Source organism: Torulaspora delbrueckii, chromosome 4 (assembly GCF_000243375.1).
Source record: "Torulaspora delbrueckii CBS 1146 chromosome 4, complete genome".
Taxonomy (NCBI): Eukaryota; Fungi; Ascomycota; class Saccharomycetes; order Saccharomycetales; family Saccharomycetaceae; genus Torulaspora; species Torulaspora delbrueckii.
Genome location: NC_016504.1, coordinates 618,013 through 643,589, shown reverse-complemented (window position 1 = coordinate 643,589; position 25,577 = coordinate 618,013). Strand labels below are relative to the sequence as shown.

The following is a 25,577-nucleotide window of genomic DNA, read 5'->3' as shown; positions in this document are numbered from 1 at the left end:
TATTTGGTAAAATAAAGAAGTTCAATGAAGGTATTACGAGATGAGAGACCTGTCTCAAAATTTACCGGGCAAATGTGCTTCTGTTTGCATTGTGGTGGTGGTACTGTAAGCCTCGAATGGATCGTATCTGGTTTTCTTCTCTAGATCATTCTCTGGGTTCTCGGCTCTCTTACCGTTCTTGAAATATAATCTCTTGAAGATTTTGTAAAGTTCGGCACCAAACCAGAAGACGATGGTGAATGCAAAGGCAATACCCCATTCATAAGAGATTGCTTGATGTAAGAAGACTTTTGTGTTAATGACAGGAATGTAAACGACTGGGAATGCAGTAATGAAACCTAGGATGACAGACCAGAACAAGAACTTGTTCGACCAAATATCCTTGAAGAATTGAGTGTATGGTGTATCAGTCTCTGGTTGCATTCTGAAGAAGGACCTTCTTAAATCAATGACTTCCCAAGCGAGGATCAGTGCACACCATGTCATCGTAGCGAAGGTAGCTGAACGCGCTCTGAAGACACCGTGACAAGTAGGGTTATCGTCAGCGTTACAGTTGTAACCCAATTCACCATTTTCCTTGCCGTAAAGAATGGATGTAAAAGTCCCCATACAACTAGCGGCAATAATGATACCGTAAGCGAACATATCAATGATAACTTCCCAAGTGAAGACGCCAGATTTAGCGTCGTTAGGTGGTCTATCCATTAGATCTGGAGCAGCCTTCTCGATACCAAGACCCATTGCTGGGAAACAGGAAGTAAAGACAATGATCCATAGCACCTCGACGGCAGATAGTGGAAAGACCGACTTACCGTCCTGATCGATAAAAACTAAACCAACAAGCAAGTAAAGTGCTTGAGCGACATTTTCAGCTAGCAATTGCAAGACGAATTTCTGAATGTTATCCGTCATTCTTCTTCCTTCCTCAACAGCACTTAGGATGGAAGCGAAGTTATCATCACTTAACACAATATCAGAAGCATCCTTTGCGACGTCTGAACCATTGATCCCCATAGCGATACCAACATTTGCCATCTTTAACGATGGAGAGTCATTGACACCATCACCAGTCATTGCGCAAAACTTGTCACGACGGTGAAGCGCCTCTATCATACGGACTTTGGTTTGTGGAGAACAACGGGCAATAACCAATGGCAAAACAGGCAAATCGTCGATTTCTTGCTCGGATAGTTGGTCGAACTGAGTACCAGTCATGACCATGACATCGACGACTTCCTGTGGGTAGTGGTAGAGGTTGATTGGCAAGATACCGACTTCTTGAGCGATAGCCTTTGCAGTTCCTGGGAAATCACCTGTCAACATACGAACGTTGATACCAGCATTATGGAATCTCTTGACCGCACCGGCGGTTTCGTTTCTTGGAGGATCGTAGATACCGATCAAACCCAAGAAACATAGTTCGGATTCAGCAAAATCTCTCTTTTCAGATAGCTTACCCTTGATATCCTGATTCAGAGCATCTTGGTAGTAAACTTTCTTGGCGAACGCTAAAACTCTCAAACCTTGTGAAGAAAGGGTGTTAACTTCTTCCTTTATATTATTGATATCATCATCTTTCAAGTCGACGATACCGGTTTCACCGTGCCAGTATTTACAACACTTCAAGACACTTTCAAAAGCACCCTTGGCAAAAACGGTTTGTGAGTTATCCTGGGTATTTTCGTAGACAGCAGACATTCTCTTAATTGTTGAATCAAAGGGAAATTCTGCGACTTGAACATATTTGGCTTCTTGCTTCTTTTCATCGCAGGTAGAATCACTATCGTTACGGGAATTTTCGCCTGTCAAAGCAGAACGAGGCATATCCATCTTCTTAGCAAACACTTGAATTGCAATCTCGGTGGGATCACCATGAGCCTTCCATTCCTGAGTATTTGGGTCCTGGAACACGGTGGCGATATTTGCAAGCGTAGCAGTTTCCAACCATTCTGTGAATAGATCAGTGCGCATCAATTCGGGCAATTCATTGGCGTAATATTTCTGTTTGAAATCCTGCAAGATCCCAACATCTTCGGTCTCGTTGTGGGCATGTTCGTGTGGGGAAAGAACAGGAACTGCGTTTATGTCACCAGCAGTTGGGTTAAATGGCTCGTTGGAGTTACTGATCGTAACTGTACCAAACCTAGGGACCCAAACCTGTCTAGCAAGCATTTTACCCTGGGTCAAAGTACCAGTCTTATCGGAACAAATATCCGTAACTGCACCAAGAGCCTCCAAAGAATCTAGTTTTCTAACGATAACGTTTCTGGATACCATAACAGCTGCACCAACAGACAAAGTGATCGTTAGAACAACCACCAAAGACGAAGGAATCATTGAAAGAGCCACACAGATCGCATAAATGGCAACACCACGATCAACGCGGAACTTCTGCGAAGCCATAACGATAATGGCACACACAACGGCCACTCCAAACAGCAAGATAGCCAATTTCGACAATTTACGGTGCAAAGGAGTACCCACTGTAGTACCAAGGAAGGCACCACAAGTCTGCTTCAAAGTAATCCATAAATTTTGCCACCAATTCTTGGCAGGATCCCTCGAGATCAAACCGTTATTTCCTCTCAACGACTGAGCAATCTTACCGATCTCAGTGTTAAGACCCGTACTGATAACAATACCACGAGCCCTACCTTTCACAACCGTGGAAGAAGAAAACGCAAGATTCAACCGATCTCCAATCGGAGTGTCTTCCTCATAAACAGCTTCCGGTTGCTTCGCGATAGGCAAGGACTCACCCGTAAGCAAAGCCTCATCAGTCTCAAAATTCGAAGCTTCAATCAACCTCAGGTCCGCTGGTATAGTATCACCGACCTTGACCAAACACACGTCACCTGGTACGATCTCCTTCGAAGGTACATCCTCCGAATGGCCCTCTCTCAAAGTATGAGCGCTGGGAGAACTCAAAAGTTTCAACGAGTTCATAGTCTTCGAAGCTTTGTATTCCTGATACACACCAATCACAACATTGATTCCAACAACAAACGCAATCACACCACCTGTAATCCAATCTCTAACAGCAAACGAAATAACCATCGAAATCAAAAGCACCAAAATCATCGCATTACAAATTTGGTGAATAACCAACCCCTTGTAATCAATCCCCTGGTCATCTCCAAGAGAATTCTCACCAACTATCTTACACCTACGCCGGAATTCCTCGCCTGTAAGCCCGCTTTGAACATCTGTTTGTAATTTACTAGCCGCCTGGTCAGCTGTGAGCGTATGAAAATCTCTAAATTCAAAATCCACTTCGCTCATTTCTAGAGAGCTGGAAGTAACATGAGAGACAAATGAAAGAAACATCCAACAAAAGAGAAAAGCTCTTGCTTTATATCTATACCATGTGCAGTTTGCTTTTTGATAAGACGTCAGATTCAGGGTCCGCGGGACCACGGGTCACTTCTTTTTCCGAAAGAGGAAGTCGCCGCACGGTTCTGGAAGCTGCGGGGCTGTGCCCAATCGGGCGATAAGCAAGACCCTGCGGCATTCCTTCGTATCTACTTACTAACCGACCACCGACCGACCGACCGATTGTGACTTATCTACACTAGATAACCGGAGCGCCGTCGCCAGGCCACGTGTAGTGTGGCGTCTACTGCATCAGCGCACGTGCCTGGAAAGTCTTCCTTGTCTTTTCAGTAGCAGGGCCTGCTTGTAAGGTGGATTCGTTGGTTGTTGGACCGGATTTAGCGAGGGTTTGTGCTTATCTCCTGTCGCGATGGGGTCTGTACTGCAGGTGCTAGTATAGGTTGCGTCCGAGTCGAAGCTTTCGAGGGACCCGCATGCCATGAATGGCGCTATGTGTTTGCCATTCGGTAGGCAATGCTGGAAGAATTGTTGTACTGATTGACTGGGATCCAGTTTGGGAGTCCAGTCGGCAGGTGGTTGGTATCCTTGGCATACGACGAAGGCTTCGAGAGAGGTGCTTCTTGAAGATCTTGGTTTGGCGCAGGTCACGTGGGTGAAGAGGCAGGCTAGTTGGGAGTAGAGTAGGTCTATGTCTCTACCCCGGAACACTTTTGCTATGAAGGAGCCTTTTGGCTTGAGTACGCAGCATGCGAGTTGTAGGGCGCTCATGACGAGCTGCTGTTGTACGTATTCGTCGAGATCGTGTAGACCTGTTACGTCTGGTGCGCCGTCGCTGATCACTAGGTCTGCGGGTTCGTCGCCGAATAGCTGGAGGATTCGTTGCAGGGTTCTGGGGTGGGTGATGTCAGCCTGGAGGGTGGTCACGTGATCGATGGGGGACATGGTTTGTAAATCTACCGCTACGATGCGGCGGTCTTGTTGGTCTGATCCTTCGAATAGTTTACGTGAAAGTACTTGGGACCAGGAACCTGGAGCTGCGCATAGGTCTACTACGCGCTTCAATGATGGGTCATCGAGAAAATGGAAATTGTCGTTCAATTGAAGTAGTTTGTAGGCTGAGCGGGCTCTGTAGCCTTCCTCCTTGGCCTTACGGTAGTACAAATCACGCTTGTCCTTACTGCTCTTACCCATTGGTTGATTCTTTGTCTCTCTATAGTGGTGGATTTTTTCATAGCTATGAAAAGCGCCGGTAGAAAAAAAAAAGAATCATCACTAGCACACTCACAGTCAGGCACCAACACACCAAGCGACAATGTTGAGACGTCTTGGCGTTAGGCTACAATCCAGTGTGGCTAAAGCACTACCTGTTAATGTGGAAGCAGTTTATCATGCTCCTTTGAAACTGCCTGTTGAACATGGTGACTTGGTCGCTGATTTGCAATTGCGTTCTTACGATAATGAGAATCTCGATTTTTACTCGGATTTCATCCTCAGGGCAGGTTACTACCTAGGTATGCCATTGACTGGGCCAAAACCACTCCCCACTAGACGTGAACGTTGGACTGTGATACGGTCGCCATTTGCACACGCCAAATCGAAGGAAAATTTTGAAAGACACACACATAAGAGACTTATCAGAGTCTGGGACTCAAATCCTGATGTTGTTCAAATATGGCTTTCGTATATTTCTAAGCATGCAATCACCGGGGTTGGTATGAAATGTAATGTTTATCAAAAATCCCCTATCGCACTGGAATTGGATTCTGATGCTGCTTTACCTCAAAATAATACACCGGCAAACTCGATGGACGAAGCTGTCGGTGATAAAGTGCTTGAATTGCTCAATAGTCCCGATTTCAAGAGACATCTGTGATTTGTTTACAATAGTCCTGTATATAGATTCAACCGTACATCCCCCAGTCTTCCTCTAATTCGACCTGGCTCGTATCGACCTCTGCACGGTGTGACAACACGTCATCACGGCATAGTGGACAGCTAGTACTCTTGCTGAACCACACGGATAAACATTCTAGGTCGAAATCGTGTCCGCAATGTGGTAGGCGTACCACTAGGGGATACCCATCGTTGAGATAGTTTACATAGCATATCGAACAACTACTCGAGGGTGAGATTTCTGATTTTGGTACTCTTGGTAGTGAGTCCACAAACGATTCGGGACACCCTTTCTTGTCCGCTTCGGCCATCTGATCTAGCCATTCTTCCTGTAGGGACTCGGGTATTAGTTGCGAGAGCAACTGCAACACTGTTGTGGAGTCACCTAGTCCTTCACGTCTAAAGATCTCACGTAGTTGGGCCCTTACTTCTGTATCTGACATTTTGGTGGATTGGTGAAGTGGCGGTGGCAAGGCGAATCGCGGCAACTTTTTTTGTTATATAATTATTAATTCTTTAATTTAATCTATCTCAGTTTCTTGTGGGTTGGAAAATGAGTGATCTGGCGATTGTACCTGATTGGACCGTCTGTTGAGGTAATCCTAGCCTGGGGATCCCCATAGCGCTTTTCCGCCCTTTAGCAGTTGAACAGTTCAAAGTACACCAAGTGTTTAACTCTTCATCGTACTCGACTGGAATGTTTCGCACATCAAGTAATCTCTTTCTTGGTGCTCTTACTGGGAAACTGCTCTTTAATCCCAACTGCGTCTTTCTCAGGAAATTCAATCTCAGAACAGTGCCAAAGACAAGTAATGATACCACTAGTCCAAGCGTGGGAGAGTAATATAATCTCGTATATTTCCCCGATGTCTCTAGTGGTGAGAAGTCTTTAGAAAGGTATGCTTCTGTCATTACATCGCTTAACGAGGCAGTTTGATAATGATAACGTCCTTGGATCGAGGAAGTCTCGAGTTGCGCGGGTCGAGCAAATATCAGTGTCTTTATCAGCCGTAGAGGTAACTCTACTAATATGAACCAAAGCATGCTAATCAATTTAATAATTCTCAATTCAGTGATTTTTTTATGGAAATTTGGCAAGCGGTTTAGACAACTATTCATTGGGTAAAATTGGTGGTGATTCTTGGTAAAATTTGAAGCTTATAGTTCTAAATTAGAGACTCTTTTTGGAGTTTGTCTCTTCTTTGTGACTTTATTCTTTTTGGTTTTCTCTGGCGCCGCCGCCGCGGTCAAGTTGGCCGAGTTTTCGAGCTTTATCAACTTATCAAGACTTAGGCTAAGTTTGATATTTTCGCCAGTAGTAGCTCCAAAAGAGCTTGCAGAAAATCCTGAAGTCCAAGGAATGACGAAGAGACGGAAATGATCGATCTTTAACACTCCTCTTTCCAAATTCTCAGCCGTTTTGAAAGCTGATCCACTCGATTGCAACGTCTCGACAAACTTCTGGCCCAGTTCTTCGCTCTTGAACCTTATACCACCACATTTCGCTTTGTGATTAACAACCAACGCGGTCGTAGCCCTGTCTTGCCATTGCTCATTGTTAACAGTTTCAGCGATCGCTTTGGAAATCTTCCACTCTGGAATCGACGCATCGACATTGTACAGAAAGAACGATTTACACGGTTCAGTAGTACCGAATGAATCCTTTAAGGGCAGTTTCCGAAGTAACGACGATATATCATATTGTTTGAATTTTTCCAACGGTGCCGATTCAATCTTTTTCACCACGCTCACCGGATTACTGTGTAACACTTCTTGTAACTTATTCAGTACACTATGGATCTCATTAGGATCACTCGTAATTTGGGCCCCACCCAGTTTACCACCTTTCAAGGCCAAAAACCTTCTCATCATATCGTTCTGCGCTTCCTCAGTCACCACATTACGATCCTTCTGTATCATCGCCAGCATCTGGTCTCGCAACTGTACAGAGATATGCCATACCATATCGAGCATACAACATTGACAAATGTTCCTTTGCAAAGCACATCTCCGACATATGACAGTCTTTGTTAAGTTTGCATCTCTTATGTGAGGCTTGAAATGGAACAACGTATAGGGCAATGTACATATCTTGCACTGAGCGCCATTCGTGGCTTTTGTCATACGAATGTTACTCGAATCACCCAAACATGGATCGCACACAACAGGAGGATCGTCCATGGTTGGTATGTTACTACGAACAAGTGAAGTGAATAATTATTTACAAGAAACGATTTTTCGTTGCAATTTCGATCAGGGTTAAAAAGCTATGTCAAAATTTATCTCCACATTTCGATTTCGGTTGAAGAAATTCAAGTTGTTGTTATAATGGTTATCATCATTCAAAGATTGCAACTAAAATCGGTGATCAAACGTCCTTCGACTGATGAACGTCCACTCACACCCTCTTGAAAGTGATGAAAACTTTCGATCTAAACTTTTTCTTGCTCGCATTTTTTATATGAAAAAAACCGGGCACCCATACAACGATCACCAAATCGTTAGGGCATTATCATGAATTTAAGTATGTATATATATTTATGCTATTTCTTACGCAAATGCGTTCTATAATGCTGGATGCAGTTATCATGTCTACTAAACCGTTGATTGCAACCTTCTAGTGGGCAAAAGTGATTCTTCTCACCCGTATGTATCCTATTGTGTCTTGCCAAATGACCCGATGTAGTGAATCCCTTAGAACAAACTTTACAAACGTGCCTGCGTCTCTGTTCAACTTTTGAAACTCCCGCTTCCTGCTTTGAGACTCGATTCCTTCTAGAGCTATCAGTGGAAGTCGAGGATTCACTCCCACTATTATATACACTGCTAGCTGGCGAGATAGGCAGTGTGCGAAAGTCGCTCAACGAAGAGATGGGCGAAGTGGAAGGAGTAGGTAAATTCACGGACACCCGCCTGGGCGAATCGAAAGCACATTTGTTTAATCTATACTTAAGATCGTCCTCGATCACGTGTGTGTCCGCTATCGATGGTAATAGTGTGAAATATTTTCTTTCGATACCAGCATCACTGGCAAGCGGCAGTGGTAGTACAGAGACTGGTTGTGAGATCATTTATATTCGCTTTTTTATTGTGCGATTTCAGAAAATAAAAAAATAGCCAAGCCTTCAGGGACAGGCGATCTCAGGTCCCTCTTTTTATATGCGAAAAGGTTATTCTGTACCGGGAAAAGCACACAATGCCAAGACTTTTTGCCGTCACTCTTCGGGTGTTCAGGGTCTTGCCCAGCCCAAAAATTGTGCGTCGTTTCCCGCAAGCGGAATAACCGCAAACTCCTCGCCAAGAGTCAAGAGATAGAGCCAAGAAAGCCAAGCCAACCATAACCTCGAAATGGGCGTAGTTGGTAAGATAGGAGTGTGTGCCGCGTCAATATTACTCAATCGCGCGGTCCGAAAGGGGAATCACCCGTGGGATATCGCCAGGTCGAGAATCTCGGATAAATTTAAGTTTTTCCGGGCGGCGCAAAAATATCTTGGCCGGCTGATAAAGGACGGGTCTCGATCACGTGACACGTTTTGGTCTGTAACAGCCGGTTCGGCGAACTTTGTCGTTTAGCTCGCTCAACCTTGCATGTCGTTTAACAACTGTAATTTTTCACTTTTTTCAACCAACGCTGTCAATCATATCATCCCACCTAGAAGTCCCACTAGATTTCAGATCGACTACAAGACGCTGTTAAACGAACAAGCTATTGTTGCAAGAACGTATAAATATATACAGAGTTGCAACCAGATCTTAGAATTCAATTGCTACTTTCGAAATGCCCCAATCAGATATGCCAGCACCTCAGGATCCTCAACATTTGCCTATTAGGCAACAGATGGAAGCACTTATCCGTCGTAAGCAACAAGAGATCACTCAAGGTCTAGAGAGTTTAGATACCGTCAAGTTTACTGCTGATTCTTGGACTCGTGGTAACGATGGTGGTGGAGGTACCTCAATGGTTATCCAAAACGGTGAAACTTATGAAAAAGGTGGTGTGAATGTCTCTGTTGTCTACGGCCAGCTCTCTCCACAGGCGGTTACGGCTATGAAGCATGATCATAAGAATTTGAACCTGGTAAGCGATCCTGCTACTGGTGCTCCTCATGCGGATGGTGTCAAGTTCTTTGCATGTGGTCTAAGTATGGTTATTCATCCTCATAATCCTCATGCTCCAACTACGCATTTGAACTACCGTTATTTTGAGACTTGGAACCCCGATGGAACTCCACAGGCTTGGTGGTTTGGTGGTGGTGCCGATTTGACTCCTTCGTACTTGTATGAGGAAGATGCCAAGTTGTTCCACCAAACTCACAAGGATGCTTTGGACAAACACGACAAAGAGTTGTACCCACGTTTCAAGAAATGGTGTGATGAGTACTTTTACATCACTCATCGTGGTGAAACTCGTGGTATTGGTGGTATTTTCTTCGATGATTACGATGAGAGGGATCCACAAGAGATCTTGAAGATGGTTGAGGACTGTTTCGATGCTTTCTTGCCTTCTTATTTGCCAATCATCGCAAAGCGTAAGGACACTCCATACACTCCTGAGCAAAAGAAGTGGCAGGCCATTAGACGTGGTAGATACGTCGAATTTAACTTGATCTACGATAGAGGTACTCAATTCGGTTTGAGAACTCCTGGTTCTCGTGTAGAGTCCATCCTAATGTCATTGCCTGAATACGCCTCATGGCTTTACAACCATCATCCAGAACCGGGTTCTGAAGAGGAAAAATTGATCAAAGTGACTACGAAGGCCAGAGAATGGGTTTGATATTCGTATTTGCTGATGCCCTTAATGTCTATAAATCTCTTATATATTTTCATGCTTTGATAGTATGATACACACAACCAATCTTTTTTCTTTCAATTCTCCTTCCATCTGTTACCACAGTTGACACATTTGTAGAAAGTAGTCATCGGTTCATCCGCAGATCTAATTTGTAATTGGAAAAAATACGCACTTTCACCAGCACAGATATCGTAATTGGGACATTGTACTTTTGTTTGATCAACGTTATCCCAGCCTCCTCCAAGCACATCATCGACTTCCTTCCGGGGCAGTTTCTTTCGATCATAAATCTCGATACCTTCGATCGGAAATTCATAGGGACATGATCGGCACGATAGGGAGTAAACACCACTATCGGCACTTGCTATAAGTAACATATTGTTACAAAGTGGGCAAAACGACAACATACTGCGTTTACCTCTATAACCGAGCCTCCATTGGTGGTGATGAGCTTTAACACTTTTTCAATGATCTACATACCATACTAAGAGTACAACGGTCACGTGACGATGCACTTGGATGCTTAAGTGGCCGTCTAAGGGCTATGGATCAGCGTTCTTCTCGATCCACGCTTTCAACCCATACCAGTCTACGTCTTGGTTGGTCAAATCCTTGGGCGTATAGTAATCTACGGGAAAAGTTTTCCTCACTGCCACAAGCATTGGGATGTTATTGACACCAAACCGCAACGTACACTCCTTCGTACCTGACCAATCGGTCTCGACGTCTACTACGTTCACTTTCTTGTCGGTTTCCAATGTTACAATTCTGTTTAGGGCACCCGTAAGTTTATCACAAGGGGCATTGTTCCTCATCGTAAAATTCATAATCAACGGGGTCTTACTACTGGCAATCAACGTATCTGTCATCTCATTCTCATTCCGTATCGATAAAAACATCTGATTTGGCTCTCTTGTCTCGGGACCCTTCCCCAGTCCACTGCTAAACCAATTCCAAAACAGTCTCCTCGTTGGGTTTTTAAGCTTGGCATTATTGCCAGCTATCCTAGTTAATTCTACTCTAAACATGGTCGACCCATTGATCGATAGTAGCTTCTATTGATCGATCAGTCGATGTATTAATCTGACCCCCGAAAGTTCCATACCGAAATATTGAAAAAAAGGCTCGAACTAAAAATTGATTAACAATACATTTTAAAAGCTGAAAGGGTCTTCTGAATTGGTTCCCATGCCTACCGAGCAGACCAGCCAGATGAGTGAACCAGTATTTGAAGCAGCTACTTGCCACAAGCCGAGACTTATCATTCTAATCAGGCATGGAGAGAGTGAATCCAATAAGGACAAGACGATTAACCAACACACCCCAAACCATCAAATTCCCTTGACTGAAAACGGTTGGAAGCAAGCAAGACAGGCTGGGATCGATTTGTTACGAGTGTTAAACTTGGACGACTATTCAATAGTCGATAAGCTTGAAGAACAATGTAAGGAAGAAAATGGCACCAAAAAAGAACTACCCCTTAGAAACTACTCACCGTTGAGTAAGAAGAAGGATACCAATGTGGTTTTTTACACTTCTCCATATAAGAGAGCAAGACAGACTTTGAAGGGGATACTCAATGTGTTTGATGAATACAACGAATTGAACTGCGGCGTCAAAGTGAGTGAAGATGAAAAGTATCACACAACAGGCAAGAGTAAGTTTGCACTGTGGTATCCACCAACATTCCCCAGTGGTTTCTACGAGAACAGAAGGCGCTCTCCAGTGGAGGAATTGAGTGATGGTAAGAACTTTCTTCAATACCGCGTTAAGGACGACCCCAGAATTAGAGAACAGGATTTCGGTAACTTTCAGCAAGTCAACAGCATGCAAGACGTGATGAAAAAAAGATCTACCTACGGCCACTTCTTTTATAGATTCCCGGAGGGTGAAAGTGCAGCAGACGTTTACGACCGAGTAGCCAGTTTCCAAGAGACACTCTACAGATATTTCGAACGCACGAACAAGAGACCTCGAGATGCCGTAGTACTGGTCACTCACGGTATCTACTGTAGAGTTTTCCTCATGAAATGGTTCCGGTGGACATACGAAGAATTCGAATCGTTTACAAATGTGCCGAACGGCAGTATGATAGTCATGGAGTTCGACAACTCCACGGATAGATATGTTCTCAGAACAGAGCTTCCCAAATGGTGCTGACAACGCTATCATACTCATAGCAGTTCATTGTCATACTGGTAATAAAAACGGCTTCCACTATTTTTTTTCTCGGCTTCCACTATTTTTTTCAGGCTGCCGTCACACAACTTGAAAGAACTTATTCGAAGACAAGAACAGCCAGCCTACGGTTCACACTACAACGTCAATGAATAGCGAATAGTGGTTATGCAATTGCAATTGTGGTGTCGTGTGTGGTCTCACTAGTGGTTTGTTGGAATGCATGCACGTAATTATGGGTTGATCTCGCGATTTCTAGGTTACATGAATTTTTGCAGTTGGATCATATATAAACAACTTTATTCAATTGAAATTGTTCCCTGAATTAGTTTCTACATTTTGGACAGTACAACAAAATCTCAAATAACAACAATAACAACTCATAACAATGGCTAGAACTTTTTTCGTCGGTGGTAACTTCAAATTGAACGGTTCCAAGAAATCTATCAAGGAAATCGTTGAAAGATTGAACCAAGCTTCTCTATCAGAGAACGTTGAAGTTGTTCTATGTCCACCTGCTCCATACTTGGAATACACCGCTTCTTTGGTCCAAAAGAAGCAAATTACCGTCGGTGCTCAAAACACCTGGACCAAGGCTTCTGGTGCTTTCACTGGTGAAAACTCTGTTGACCAAGTCCTAGACGTTGGTGCTAAGTGGGTCATCCTAGGTCACTCCGAGAGAAGAACTATCTTCCACGAGGATGACAAGTTGATCGCTGAAAAGACCAAGTTCGCTTTGGACCAAGGTGCTGGTGTCATCTTCTGTATCGGTGAGACTTTGGAAGAAAAGAAGGCTGGTGTTACTCTAGATGTCTGTGAAAGACAATTGAACGCTGCCATTGCCGAAGTCAAGGACTGGACTAACGTTGTTGTTGCTTACGAACCAGTCTGGGCTATTGGTACCGGTTTGGCCGCTACTGCTGAAGATGCTCAAGACATCCACGCTTCTCTAAGAAAGCTATTGGCTGCTAAGTTGGGTGACAAGGTCGCTCAACAGACCAGAATCCTATACGGTGGTTCCGCTAACGGTTCCAACGTGGCCTCTTTCAAGGACAAGGCCGATGTCGATGGTTTCTTGGTCGGTGGTGCTTCTTTGAAGCCAGAATTCGTTGACATTGTCAACTCCAGAAAATAAGGAGCTTGATTTATGTGTACAATATATCTATTCGATAGATGGTTTATGTAAGTTTAATGAAGATCATACGAGTATACCGAAACATTTAGCTCTTGGATTTTGTGAGGTGAGTTCCTGCCATTGAACTATAAAAACATCGGCAATGTAGTACAATATTTTTCCAGTCAAACTCAATGTGTTTATCCTCGCCAGCGATTCCACATAGACAAGATTGGAGCATGGTTGTGCAAAATTGAGAAATTCGAGCATCTTAAACCAAGTAGCAATTATGCAACAAGTTCCGGGTCCATTCAATAACACAAGGTGTGGGCCTTGGCGAAAATCGCTTGAGATCTTTATCACGTTCTTTAATGAAGTGAGTAAAGTCTGCAGTACAGATATCAAACTCTGCAAAAGACTGGCATTGACCTCTCGCGCCTTTTTAAATTGGTAGTACTCAAATCGACAATCGGGATATTCGCTAGCTATTGACCTGACAAAGCACTCTTTTGATTTTTGATCCGAATATCCGACGCATATGGTGTTGCCCTTGGCAAGTAGAACTCTCTTGTAATTCTCAATCAGTCTCAGCATTTCGCCTGTATGACCTCCGGATCCTAGAAATAGAAATAATCGTAAAGGCCGCTTAGCCTTATGTTCGAACAGCGACACTTTCAAGGACCCGTCTTGATTATCAAAACCATTACTGTACCCTTTGAAGAATGGTAAAATAGAAATCAAACGTACCACAAGGGCAGCGTATGCGAGCAACAGCCCTACAAACACAAATTCCACTTTCATCACAGAGCCTAGTTAAGTATCGATAATTCGTACCAAACGAAGCCTAAGAATACCGCAACTCTTGAAGAAAGGATAGATGCCTTGATCTGTCGCTGGCCAGGCTCTTCAGACTCACAATCGCCTTTTTACTGCAGCACTTGAAGCTCATCTCGAGATAATTTTCAAGTCCAATAATTAGATGAACGCGAATACGCGATGATGCGAAAAATTAATTCCCTTGATTATCTTCCAATTTGAGAGTTTCACGAAATCTCGAGTAATGCATCTTTTGACTAACTTTGGTGTCCATTCTATTACTTAAAGGACTGTCTTCGTTGATCGATAGGCTGGTACTCTCGACAGGCTGGTACTCTCAACAAGCTCTTCAAATAATCCAGAATTCCACTTGTTCCACTATGCTTAGACGTACCAAGGCTAACAGTAAGAAAAGACACTCTATGTTCCTCGACATCAGGTCTTCGATAACTGCGCAGGGCGCACTGGATGAAGAAGACAAGTTTGATGCATACCAGGGGAAGAACAAATCTGCTGATACTTTACCTTTGGATGATTTCGCATCGACTAGTTCCACTATGAACAGCACAAAAAAACCACAGAGAAAGGGAAAGCTTAAGAGAAGTAGTGTGATATTGGATAATACGCTGGTGAGAGATTACAATCTGGCGATTAGACATTTCGAAAAACTCGATACACGTACCATGCAAGCGAGTCACTCAAACAAGAGTATTGCATCTACAGGGAGTACAGTATCTTCACTGTTCTCTTCCACTAGCACTACATCCATTCGTGATCTGCTATATGATGCCATGGAAAAGGAGTACGAAGAGGACTGTCAAATCATTGATAAATCGCACAATATGAATTTTGATTGCCGTCTGCGAGCAGATGGAACAAGCTCTCGGTACATTAGGACGAATTTAGATTTTGAATAAGGATAATCACTGGGTATATAGACTTTTTAACACGTTGAGGTAATTATGTAGTGCAAGCAGGTTTGTCACTCATAGCGTTATTTTAAAAGAACTCCGAGGAACTCAACAAGGTTGCTAGGGGATCGTGATAGTATACGGTACCAATAACACTGCAAACTGGGGAAATTGGGGTCCCGCATTTGAGTATTTTTCATTTCCTCAAGCTCTTTGGCTGGAATTTTCTAGCAGGTGCTACAACCATAGGGGTCGCTTCAAGACAAAGTGTCAGTAAAAAAAAAAAAAATAATCTCAATAAAAATTGCCAGAAAATGAGAGAAATTTCGATGAGGAGTGCTAGTTGGGGGTGGTATGGAAGTCTAAGAAATTAAGGCCGCAACTGTAACATATAAATACGACAGCTATGTCCTTCTAATAAGCTCTCTTCAACTGTTGTACTTCAGCAGAACACATTCAATTAAAAAAAAAATATTAGATAATGTCTTTCAACTCACCATTCTTCAGCTTTTTCGACGCTATTAACAACGAAGTGGATGCATTTAACAGAGCATTGGATAACCACGGTTACGGATCCTACCAACCCAGACGTCAAATAGCTTCCGGTGGACAGGACGAAAAACAGGTTGCCAAGAAGGACAATGCATCGAGGGAAGTCCAGGCTCCTAGGCATTTGACTGACTGGTTTGACAACGACTGGTCAATTTTGCCTAGAGATTTTGGCTCCTCCAATTTAACACCTCCGGTCGATATTTTAGATCATGACAAGAATTATGACATTAAGGTCACTGTCCCTGGTGTTAAGGACAAGAAGAGCATTCATTTGGAATACCACAAGGAAAAGAACCAAATTGTGATTACAGGTGAAATTCCTTCCGGCTCATCTGCAGAGGACAAAGACAAAGTGAAGGTGCAAGAACGTGCGTACGGTAAGTTTAAGAGAGTCATCAGCTTGCCCGAGTACCCTCGTATAGATGCCGACAACATCAAGGCCGATTACAACAGCGGGATCTTGACTTTGACTGTGCCTAAGCTTGAACCATCCAAGAATGGAGAAGATGCAGTCAAAAAAATCGAAATCTCTTCTGAAGAATCTTGGGGCAATTAGATGAGATCCCTATTGCAATGTTCAGCAGTAGCTTTATTTTATGAATGAATGGATGAATATATAAATACGTATAACGATGAGAAATAAGAGTTTAGTTTGTTTGTTTAAATCAATATATGTTTAGTTAGCAATTTAGCTTCTACATTAAACGCGAGAATGATTCGATGAGCCAAAAAAAAAGTCAATAACGCGTTAAACAGAAAAATCCTGAAATCAATTATTTGACCAACATTCGCTTCTTTAAGTACCTTGTTTGAAAGTGGCTGGTGGTTGATAGACGTTGGCAAAGGTCACTAACGAGACCGGGAACGCATTATTGCTGCTTCTCAGGATTAGATGCATTTACCAAAATATGAAAACAAACCTTTCAAGCCACCAAGAAGAATAGGCGCTACAGAAGCCGTCATAAAAAGCTCTCCTGCAAAAGCTGTAGGCTTCAAGAGAACTCCATCGTCCCAAGCTCCGCGTTCAGAACCTAAGAGACCAAAGACTCCATATGCTGCTGGCCCAGTTGAAGGAACAAGTGTAGCCTGCCAGAAGATTTACACTTTGATGCACCGGAAACCAACCAATAAGAAGCATAAAACTTGGAACGGCGATGGATACGCAATTTCCAAAAGCCCAGACCGATTTACATTTTATGATGACTCTGGCAAGTTTATAGGTGGCTCCTCTTATGCTGGCGAGAATGAGCTTACTGAGACCATTTTCAGGGCAGGAGGCCTGGAGATTCAACTAGACTACGAGATCGTATCCGCAGACGAACGTCGGGAAGCTAAAGTTGTTTTACAGCAATCCAACAATACCTCTAAGATTAACGGGAGAAATTCAGCCAAGAGTGAGGTTTCAGGTCAGAAAGGATTGTCGCCGTCGCCTCCAATCCCTATACCTGAGCAGTTCGAGAAGAAATCAATGCCAAAATTCAAGTCTGCATTCAAACCCTCGAAGATACTTACTCCATTGTCCGGGCCACTCAAGAGTGTCAAACAAAAGTACTTGCCAGTCTTTGACATTTCTAAAATTGAGAGCCCCGTTCTTATGAATAAATTCGCTGAAGCAGATGTGGATGTAGTAGTTGATCCTCTAGTTGGCAAGAACTTACGCCCACACCAACGTGAGGGTGTGAAGTTTATGTACGACTGTGTTTCTGGTTTAGCGAAGCCAACAGGCAAACCCCCGACAATAGACCAGACTACAACCAGTCTGATATTAGAGCGGGACTCAGATATCAGCGGTTGTTTGCTAGCAGATGAAATGGGGTTGGGGAAGACACTGATGACAATAGCACTGATCTGGACTTTACTAAAGCAAACTCCCATGGCTTCGCAAGTACCGTGCTCACAATCGGGCGTGCCACTGCAAGGGCTGTGCAGTAAAGTGCTTATTGTGTGTCCTGTCACGTTGATCGCTAATTGGAAACGCGAATTTGGAAAATGGTTAAACCTCTCGAGAATTGGTGTACTAACTCTGAGCCCAAGTAATACAGCAGAGAAAGATAAGTATGATGTTCGAAATTTCCTCAAAGTCCAGCGAACGTATCAAGTTCTAATCATCGGATATGAAAAACTATTGACTGTTTCTAATGAGCTTAAATCAGGAAAGGACGCTCTCGACTTACTAGTTTGTGATGAAGGCCATCGGTTGAAGAACGGTGCATCGAAAATTCTCAACATTCTGAAGTCACTTGATATAGGTAAAAAGGTGTTACTATCAGGGACCCCAATACAAAACGATCTCAATGAGTTTTATACAGTGGTTGATTTTATTAATCCCGGAATATTGGGATCGTTCTCACATTTCAAGAAGCGATTTATGAATCCAATCCTTCGCGCTCGAGATCCTGCCAATCGATATAATGAACTGGCTGTTGAGAAGGGTGAAGAGAGATCAAAAGAAATGATTGAAATTACTCAGAGATTCACGTTACGAAGAACAAACTCAATTTTAGCCGAATTTTTGCCGCCCAGGACGGATATGATACTCTTTTGCAAACCCACAGAAGCTCAAGTTTCGGCATTTAAAGACATCTTGCAGGGTGCCCAAATTGATTTAAAAGGCCTGAATGCCAACTCCTCATTATCCTTGATAACGCTTCTCAAAAAGGTCTGCAATTCTCCGTCTCTCATCTCCAGTGATTCATTCTACCACTCGACCCTTGAGAATTCAAAGATATCCGCAAAGTATCAGCGTGCATTGAATTCGGGCAAACTCAAGGTACTCATGGCATTACTTGAACGCATCAGAAATGGTACTGATGGTGAGAAAGTTGTCGTAGTCTCGAATTACACTCAAACACTCGACATCATCGAAAACTTGATGCGATCGGCAGATATGAAAACCTGCCGCTTAGATGGCTCAACACAAAGTAAGCGACGTGATTCAATTGTCACCTCGTTCAACAGAGATCCGACCATGTTTGCATTTCTTCTAAGTGCAAAGTCTGGAGGTGTGGGCTTGAATCTCATAGGCGCGTCAAGATTAATTTTATTTGACAACGACTGGAATCCGTCAGTGGACTTACAGGCAATGTCCCGGATTCATAGAGATGGTCAAAAGAGGCCATGCTACATATACCGCCTGATTACTGCTGGTTGTATCGATGAAAAGATTTTGCAAAGACAGCTTGCAAAACACAGTCTAAGTCAAAAATTCCTGTGTGACAATAAGGCAGAGAACGGTCATGCCGATGACGACTTGTTTAACAAAGAGGATTTGAAGAATCTCTTCACAGTAATGACCGATGTATCAAGCAATACGCATGATTTGATATGCTCCTGCGAAGGGGAAGGAGAAGAAATTACCATTGAAGATCAAGAAACCAGAGACGTTACTCCGAGCCCTGTAACGGCAAATAAGCTGGACTCCTGGCAAACAGCACTTGACGCTCAGCAGACTATTGAAGATTATAATGCTAAGATAGAAAAAGTCCAAACAAATCTCATAAAGAAGTGCCTTGTGGGATACAAGCACATAAATCCAAGAAAAGTTGATGATTTACTAGATACTGTCGCGACTGAAGCTGTACGACGGCTTTCAAGTGATGTAGTCTTTGTCTTTGTTAAGCCAGGCGAATAAACTCTCGGCCTAGCACTGTCAATTCAGCAGATCAAAGTCCTATTACCTGCATTATATACTGCTTTATCGAATCTATCTTTTCTGCATTCTTGCTTCCGCTGCTCTTGCACGCTGCTCTCTCATCAGTCTCCTTCTCTGATCTTCACTCAACGAGTTGAGATTTTGTGAGATAGGAGGCCCATTACCTTCAAGAGTTCTCCCAGAACCTCTTTTTGTCCTCTAGCTCTGCCTTTTGTCTTTCTCTCACATTTTCTAGCTCACGTTTAATAGCCTCATCAGTTTCCTTCTTTTCATTATCCAACTTTTCCTTGTTCAGTATGTCGATATCTTCCCTGCTTAGTGGCTTGTCTATGTGAGATTTTGACCAATCTGTATAATTTTCGCCAAGCTTATGCCTGGCCAGCTGAAATGCGTACCTGACATCTGAACTTTTTGCTAAATCCCATGCCGTTTTGCCATACTCGTTTTCAATACATGGATCAGATTTCAAATTGGAGATAAGAATTGTGACCATCTGTCTTAAACCTTGCTGAGCGGCAAAGTGTAGCATAGTTGGCGTCACTGAGTACTGGGATTTGGGAGCCAGACGAAAATTGACATCAAGACCACGCTTTCGCAGGTATGCGACTAGTAATGGGGCCTTTGCTTTTTTAAGAAATTGCAATAGCTCCTTTGTATGAAGTTCTTCCGGAGAAATCTCCTTGCTTGGTTCTTTATCCTCATTCTTAGAAGTTTTCGTTATGTCAGAGGACACATTTGGCTCCTTTAATGCAAGGGGTTGTGGTTTTGCAACCTTTTTCAGGTAAGACAATTCGCACCAACTTCTTTTTAGTTCTGCGACAGTAGGTCTCCCTGTGGTGAATGGAAAGGATTTGACTTTATTTTCAATCTTTTTTATCTCCCTGTTGTCAGTGAATACCTTTCTCTCATGGATGTTCGTTGCTCTGAGAAATACATTCTCACAGTTTCTTAAATAAGGCTCCCATTCAGCCAGCAGATTTTTTATGTCCAGCTTTAAAGCTGCTTCATTGTATCTACGAAGATCTGAACCGGCTGAGTTTGCCTTCCCCTTCGCTTGATCCATAGCCGATTGTGAACCACCTTGTTTACGTCTTGTGGTATATCTGTGAAAGGTCTTATGTTCCAGGAAAACCACAGCTTGTTCTTGTAGACTTTGATCCTGCTTTCGTGCGTTCCCATTTACATTGGCTCTCTGATGAGAAACTATAGCGCCCGCAAAATGCCCACCACCAACCATGAAGAGAGCGGACACGGTTGATGATTGATCCTTATTAAAATTCCATTCTTTCACTGATTGAAGAGGTTTGATTGTCTGATCTTCTGTGAAGAGTGCCTTATAGATGCCAAAAGCATCTGAGTTTTGCAAAAGTGTCGAATTGAAATATATTTGAGGAGATCTCGTATTGAGATGACTCACGACACCACCCGAGTTATCGTCAATCGACATATTGGTCACTTCATCTTCCAGCAAGTCGTCCAGAAAATTGCTTTGTTCACGGTAAAATTCATCAGATTCACTTTCATCGTTATCTCGATCCTCCTGATCATCATCTGCACTGGGGTTATGGATATCAGTAGCATGAGGAGTACCCTCTTTACTAGAGATAAGATCCTGGAACTTGTCCTCACCAATTGGTGACAAATCTTTCATATTTCTCTTCACATTATAAGTGTGCAAATCGGTCCTACGATGCTCTCTATTGCGTTGCAAAGTTTCAAAGGTCATCCCACATACATTACATTCTAATGAATCAGAAGTAGGCTTCGTAGTTTGTGCACTAGCTCCATTTGCTGCTGCAGTTGCAGTTGGGACAGGGTCCACCTCATGAAGGGTCGAATCAAAAGTTATTAATTTCAGTGAGTCTAAAACATTTGCTGACAGTTCGTAGATGTACAGGTCATTCTTTTTGAATTGTGTGACCTCTACCATGATTCAAACCAAGTTGGGCGCTTCTTATTCCTGTTGCTGGTATTTTAATTAAAGAATTTTTCAGTCCATAAAACATATGTAAATCAAATGCGTTCTCTTATTAACACAACGAAAAAGGTGAAAATATGCTCGGTATATTCAATATAAGCTATTTATTTACAAGACGATTTTATTTTTGAGAACCAATTCTGTGGCATTCTTCTAGGAAAAATCTGATCTTCTCGGTGTCCATAAATGGATGCGTTCCATGACCAAAATTTACAATATAATGCTGCTTACCACCACCAAAGCCCTTTATCATCTTCTCGACTTTCTTGGTGATATTCTCATTGGTACCATATATTGCACCAGGGTCGAAATTACCTTGCAGGGTTACGCGACCGTCATTGATCTTAGTAGCCTCTTTTGGATTCCATAACCAATCCAGAGATACGGCGTTGTAGCCAGCACCACAAAGTTTGTCCAAAGCATACCATGAGCCCTTAGCAAAGACAATCATTGGTATGTTTTCTGTAACACCCAATTCTGCTAGTCTCTTTGGAACCTTGGCAGCAATTTCTTTCAAGTAAGGAAGGGAGAACTCATCGAAGTCGTCGGACGATAGCTCACCACCCCAACTCTCGAAGACTTGAAGAATCTGAGCACCTGCAACAACTTGTTGAGCAAGGAACTCAATTGCTACGTCTGTAATCTTTTGTAGCAGCTTGTGTGACCAGTCGGGATGCTCGTTAATCCATGTCTTCGCAAATCTGAACAAACGGGAACCACCACCTTCAGTCATGTAAACCAACAAAGTCCATGGACCACCGCAGAATCCAAATAGAGGAACCTGGCCGTCTAGTTTCTTTCTCGTCAAGGTAATTGCCTTAAATGCCCAGTCCAATTCTTTCAAGACGTCAACTTCATAATCTAGGACTTTTACGAGATCATCCACAGTCCTTAAAGGTTCTGGGAAGCTGGGACCATGACCTTCAACCATCTCCACTTTCATACCCATTGCTTGGGGGATCACAAGGATGTCACTGAAGATGATAGCAGCATCCAGCAAACCAGCATAACGTCTTACCGGCTGAATAGTGATCTCAGAAGCGATCTCTGCATCACGGCATGTCTCAAAGAAATCACGACCATTCTTGACTTCATGATATTCAGGCAGATAACGTCCCGCCTGACGCATAATCCAGCATGGAGGCCTCTCAACTCTTTCACCTCTAGCAGCCCTCAATAGTAGGTCATTTTTCAATTGAGCAAAGTCCTGACTAGCGACTGATTGTGATGAGCCCATGTTATATCTTGGCAACCGAGAAATGTAGCAGCTTAGTGTCAATTGGCACTATTATGCTTTTCGACTGTTCTCTGCTCTAAGGAAAAAGTTCATCTCGGTTGTATTTTTCAGCCTTTAAACGTTCAGCTTTATGGTTTTAGACAGATATTTCAAAGATTTGGGTATAGACGGTATCTCAGTGGTTGTTGAATTGATAAATGCTGGCTGAGGTCTTTAGGTCCATTTTTCGGTTTCGTAAGACGACCGTTAGTCTGTTATGTGTGCTGACTTACGCGATAATTGGGATATTATACGTCTACGACCACACCCATTATAAATATGTATTACCTTCGTCGAGTGATTTCCATAGATCTTCAACACTTTTGGAGAATGCATGGCTAGATTTACAAAATATTACGGAAACTTTCCACCCTTATACTTCCAGGGCCAATGTCGAAGTCCATGACTACCTCCTCGATCGTGTTACAAATATTACTCAATCAGTACCATATGCAAAGGTTTCCGATGATGTTGCGGAAAGAAGAAGCACTATTGTCAAGCGAGTTAACAAGGTCAACAGTACCACGAGCTTTGGTCAAATCTCTTATTTTGAATCTGGTAACATCCTTGTTAAACTAGAGGGAAAAATATCTGAGTTGCCTGCTTTGCTCCTTTCTGCTCATTATGATTCAGTGCCAACTGGTCATGGTGCAACCGATGATGGCAAAGGAATTGTGTCACTACTGGGGATTCTAGATTATTACGCTGCTGAACAACCAAAGAGAACGATGCTATTCAACTTCAATAATAACGAAGAATTTGGTTTGCTGGGGGCAGAAGCGTTCTTTTCCCACCCGTGGTCCAACCTCACACTCTATTTTATCAATCTGGAGGGAACTGGAACTGGAGGTAAGTCAGTACTTTTCAGAACATCCGATGCTTCAACGGCAAAAATGTACCAAAAGGCCGTCGTTAAGTCACCATTCGGGAACTCGATATACCAGCAAGGTTTCAATGATAGGTTAGTGAGAAGCGAAACGGATTTTGTTGTTTACGCTCGAAAGGAATTGCGAGGATTCGATATTGCCTTTTATAAACCCAGAGATCTTTATCATACCATCAAGGACTCTATCCAATATACTTCTAGAGAAGCGCTATGGCATATGTTTCACACGGCTTGGCAGTTAAGCGATTACATGGTCATGAACTCCAACATTGATGACGAGGATTTCACAGCAGCTGTTTATTTTGACATACTGGGTCTCCGTTTCGTGACAATTAGTGCTAAGACGCTATTTCGCTCGGGTAGTACCTTATTGGTCTTAATGCCAGTATTGACTTTTCTCGTGGATTTTATCGGAAGAAAGAAGAACAAGGAGACGAAGGGGTTTTGGAACATATGGTTGAGACTTCCTTTGTCACTAGCGATTTCTATTGGTCTCGTCCGTGGGACACAATCTTTCATACAGGCGGTAAACCCTTTCATTATTTCTCGCGACTATTTGAGCCCATTGTTCGCTCTATCGTCCGAGTTTGTCCTGATCAACTACCTGGTTTTATCTCTGTTCGAATACTTGTCTCGGACCGCCGATTTTAAGACTATAGCATTAAGAGAGCTGGCTGTTCTATTGTGGATCAATCTTTTCGTTCAAACAGTGAAACTTTACACCTCGGGCTACAAAGAAACTGGAACCTACCCATTCACAATTTTCTACATGACAACTTCACTCGGTTGCATCATGGGTTACATTTGTCGTTCGTTTGGGAAGAAGAGAGCTGAACCAGTTGCATCAAAAAGACCTCAAGCAGAGACCTCGTATGGCTCTCAAATCGTCGATGAAGAACGAGGTGGTGAGCCGGATCAGCAATCTATTGGTAGTGGGCGTTCAAGCGGTATCAATGAAAATGGAAGTCAGCATGAACATTCAGAGGAAGTACCACTAGATGAGAGAGCACCACTTCTTCAGACCAGTAAAAGTAAGGACGATCACAAAAGCAAACCAATTGTCAAAGGACTTATCACTAAAGCGCTAAATTACGACTGGAGTTTACAATTTCTAATCACGCTGCCAATTGCAACTTTTTTTCTGTTCAACAGTGTCGATTTGATACTCGATGCTTTGAATCAAACCATACAGGAGGGGTCAAAGTCCACCATTAACACCTGGAACATTCTATTCCTTGGTAGCATCCTGATCGTATTACCTTTGTTACCCTTCACCTACAAATTGAATTACCTAGTCGGACTTTTATTTGCTATATCTTTCGGTATTTCCCTGGCTCTCTCTTTATTACAGTCTCCATTCACAGAGCAGTCTCCTCTCAAATTGCGGTTTGAACAAACAGTGGATATGAATAATAGTACGGATGCTATAGTTAGCGTGCTTGGGAGAAAGGGAGGTTTTGTCTCATCTGTGTTGGATGACCTACCTAGCGTCAAGGAGCAGAGAAAGCAAGTTTGGTGCGAAAGCTTGGGTGATGGAAACGAGCAATGTTCTTATGTGGGGTATCCTCCCAACCTCTTCGACTCCAGCAGTCCGTTGAAGCCACAAGACATATTCGCTATTGAAATTTTGAAAGATGATAGAAACTCGGCTGATAGATCTTCTTATGCCCCCATCAACGCTGTATTGAGAATAAACGCTAGAGAAAACAGAGCATGTAAGGTGAGATTCAACTCCAATTTCAACACCAATTCACCTGTGCGGCAAATTACAATAGACAAAGAGGGTATGGGTAAAAACACTACACTCGAGGTCATCAAACTGTCTTCGGGGATCAATGAAGTTCAGTTGCATAAGCTAGATTTCGATAAACCCTACTACAACATCGGGGTTCAATGGCTACCCAACATAATCAACACTAATAGTAAGCGGGAAGATAGAGATGCAGATGCTTTAGAAGTAACCGTCACTTGCTTCTGGGGAGAATATGACTCGGAAAGCCAACTCGGACACAGTCATAAAAGGAAGTTACCTGCTTTTGATGAACTTCTAGAATACTCTCCCGTGAACGTGATTTACACTAATAGAGAGAAGGGTCTGTTCAAATTCATGGATAGTGTTACTCTATGAACTGGTCTTTTTTCGCGAAACTACAATTGATCTTATATCGAAATTAATAAATAAACTCATAACGT

The 25,577-nt window shown here is 42.9% G+C and overlaps 19 protein-coding genes across 19 annotated transcripts; 8 read left to right on the top strand and 11 right to left on the bottom strand.

The window, feature by feature from the left end:
- Positions 1-54: 54 nt before the first annotated feature.
- Positions 55-3,282, bottom strand: ENA5 (putative Na(+)-exporting P-type ATPase ENA5; the record flags this gene model as incomplete). The annotated part of the gene is made up of 1 exon (XM_003681096.1): positions 55-3,282. The coding sequence occupies one exon, from the start codon at positions 3,280-3,282 to the stop codon at positions 55-57; it is 3,228 nt and encodes a 1,075-aa protein (XP_003681144.1).
- A 342-nt stretch (positions 3,283-3,624) lies between these two features.
- TRM7 (tRNA methyltransferase TRM7) lies at positions 3,625-4,524 on the bottom strand (the record flags this gene model as incomplete). The annotated part of the gene is made up of 1 exon (XM_003681095.1): positions 3,625-4,524. The coding sequence occupies one exon, from the start codon at positions 4,522-4,524 to the stop codon at positions 3,625-3,627; it is 900 nt and encodes a 299-aa protein (XP_003681143.1).
- Positions 4,525-4,645: 121 nt separating this feature from the next.
- On the top strand, positions 4,646-5,206 carry RSM10 (mitochondrial 37S ribosomal protein uS10m; the record flags this gene model as incomplete). The annotated part of the gene is made up of 1 exon (XM_003681094.1): positions 4,646-5,206. The coding sequence occupies one exon, from the start codon at positions 4,646-4,648 to the stop codon at positions 5,204-5,206; it is 561 nt and encodes a 186-aa protein (XP_003681142.1).
- A 28-nt stretch (positions 5,207-5,234) lies between these two features.
- TDEL0D03460 (uncharacterized protein) lies at positions 5,235-5,669 on the bottom strand (the record flags this gene model as incomplete). Its single annotated transcript, XM_003681093.1, has 1 exon — positions 5,235-5,669. One exon carries the CDS (start codon positions 5,667-5,669, stop codon positions 5,235-5,237), a length of 435 nt encoding a protein of 144 aa, XP_003681141.1.
- Positions 5,670-5,757: 88 nt separating this feature from the next.
- TDEL0D03450 (uncharacterized protein) lies at positions 5,758-6,345 on the bottom strand (the record flags this gene model as incomplete). Its single annotated transcript, XM_003681092.1, has 1 exon — positions 5,758-6,345. One exon carries the CDS (start codon positions 6,343-6,345, stop codon positions 5,758-5,760), a length of 588 nt encoding a protein of 195 aa, XP_003681140.1.
- A 39-nt stretch (positions 6,346-6,384) lies between these two features.
- On the bottom strand, positions 6,385-7,407 carry ECM2 (Pre-mRNA-splicing factor ECM2; the record flags this gene model as incomplete). Its single annotated transcript, XM_003681091.1, has 1 exon — positions 6,385-7,407. The coding sequence occupies one exon, from the start codon at positions 7,405-7,407 to the stop codon at positions 6,385-6,387; it is 1,023 nt and encodes a 340-aa protein (XP_003681139.1).
- Positions 7,408-7,769: 362 nt separating this feature from the next.
- Positions 7,770-8,297, bottom strand: TDEL0D03430 (uncharacterized protein; the record flags this gene model as incomplete). Its single annotated transcript, XM_003681090.1, has 1 exon — positions 7,770-8,297. One exon carries the CDS (start codon positions 8,295-8,297, stop codon positions 7,770-7,772), a length of 528 nt encoding a protein of 175 aa, XP_003681138.1.
- Positions 8,298-9,019: 722 nt separating this feature from the next.
- On the top strand, positions 9,020-10,003 carry HEM13 (coproporphyrinogen oxidase; the record flags this gene model as incomplete). Its single annotated transcript, XM_003681089.1, has 1 exon — positions 9,020-10,003. The coding sequence occupies one exon, from the start codon at positions 9,020-9,022 to the stop codon at positions 10,001-10,003; it is 984 nt and encodes a 327-aa protein (XP_003681137.1).
- A 92-nt stretch (positions 10,004-10,095) lies between these two features.
- Positions 10,096-10,428, bottom strand: RPC11 (DNA-directed RNA polymerase III core subunit RPC11; the record flags this gene model as incomplete). The annotated part of the gene is made up of 1 exon (XM_003681088.1): positions 10,096-10,428. The coding sequence occupies one exon, from the start codon at positions 10,426-10,428 to the stop codon at positions 10,096-10,098; it is 333 nt and encodes a 110-aa protein (XP_003681136.1).
- Positions 10,429-10,563: 135 nt separating this feature from the next.
- On the bottom strand, positions 10,564-11,049 carry TDEL0D03400 (uncharacterized protein; the record flags this gene model as incomplete). The annotated part of the gene is made up of 1 exon (XM_003681087.1): positions 10,564-11,049. The coding sequence occupies one exon, from the start codon at positions 11,047-11,049 to the stop codon at positions 10,564-10,566; it is 486 nt and encodes a 161-aa protein (XP_003681135.1).
- Positions 11,050-11,209: 160 nt separating this feature from the next.
- On the top strand, positions 11,210-12,181 carry DET1 (acid phosphatase DET1; the record flags this gene model as incomplete). The annotated part of the gene is made up of 1 exon (XM_003681086.1): positions 11,210-12,181. The coding sequence occupies one exon, from the start codon at positions 11,210-11,212 to the stop codon at positions 12,179-12,181; it is 972 nt and encodes a 323-aa protein (XP_003681134.1).
- A 406-nt stretch (positions 12,182-12,587) lies between these two features.
- TPI1 (triose-phosphate isomerase TPI1) lies at positions 12,588-13,334 on the top strand (the record flags this gene model as incomplete). The annotated part of the gene is made up of 1 exon (XM_003681085.1): positions 12,588-13,334. One exon carries the CDS (start codon positions 12,588-12,590, stop codon positions 13,332-13,334), a length of 747 nt encoding a protein of 248 aa, XP_003681133.1.
- A 63-nt stretch (positions 13,335-13,397) lies between these two features.
- ALG14 (N-acetylglucosaminyldiphosphodolichol N-acetylglucosaminyltransferase anchoring subunit ALG14) lies at positions 13,398-14,114 on the bottom strand (the record flags this gene model as incomplete). Its single annotated transcript, XM_003681084.1, has 1 exon — positions 13,398-14,114. One exon carries the CDS (start codon positions 14,112-14,114, stop codon positions 13,398-13,400), a length of 717 nt encoding a protein of 238 aa, XP_003681132.1.
- Positions 14,115-14,509: 395 nt separating this feature from the next.
- TDEL0D03360 (uncharacterized protein) lies at positions 14,510-15,046 on the top strand (the record flags this gene model as incomplete). The annotated part of the gene is made up of 1 exon (XM_003681083.1): positions 14,510-15,046. The coding sequence occupies one exon, from the start codon at positions 14,510-14,512 to the stop codon at positions 15,044-15,046; it is 537 nt and encodes a 178-aa protein (XP_003681131.1).
- A 475-nt stretch (positions 15,047-15,521) lies between these two features.
- On the top strand, positions 15,522-16,148 carry HSP26 (chaperone protein HSP26; the record flags this gene model as incomplete). The annotated part of the gene is made up of 1 exon (XM_003681082.1): positions 15,522-16,148. One exon carries the CDS (start codon positions 15,522-15,524, stop codon positions 16,146-16,148), a length of 627 nt encoding a protein of 208 aa, XP_003681130.1.
- A 336-nt stretch (positions 16,149-16,484) lies between these two features.
- RDH54 (DNA-dependent ATPase RDH54) lies at positions 16,485-19,223 on the top strand (the record flags this gene model as incomplete). The annotated part of the gene is made up of 1 exon (XM_003681081.1): positions 16,485-19,223. The coding sequence occupies one exon, from the start codon at positions 16,485-16,487 to the stop codon at positions 19,221-19,223; it is 2,739 nt and encodes a 912-aa protein (XP_003681129.1).
- Positions 19,224-19,410: 187 nt separating this feature from the next.
- Positions 19,411-21,174, bottom strand: VMS1 (Vms1p; the record flags this gene model as incomplete). The annotated part of the gene is made up of 1 exon (XM_003681080.1): positions 19,411-21,174. The coding sequence occupies one exon, from the start codon at positions 21,172-21,174 to the stop codon at positions 19,411-19,413; it is 1,764 nt and encodes a 587-aa protein (XP_003681128.1).
- Positions 21,175-21,343: 169 nt separating this feature from the next.
- Positions 21,344-22,459, bottom strand: HEM12 (uroporphyrinogen decarboxylase HEM12; the record flags this gene model as incomplete). Its single annotated transcript, XM_003681079.1, has 1 exon — positions 21,344-22,459. One exon carries the CDS (start codon positions 22,457-22,459, stop codon positions 21,344-21,346), a length of 1,116 nt encoding a protein of 371 aa, XP_003681127.1.
- A 197-nt stretch (positions 22,460-22,656) lies between these two features.
- On the top strand, positions 22,657-25,512 carry PFF1 (Pff1p; the record flags this gene model as incomplete). The annotated part of the gene is made up of 1 exon (XM_003681078.1): positions 22,657-25,512. One exon carries the CDS (start codon positions 22,657-22,659, stop codon positions 25,510-25,512), a length of 2,856 nt encoding a protein of 951 aa, XP_003681126.1.
- Positions 25,513-25,577: the final 65 nt, after the last annotated feature.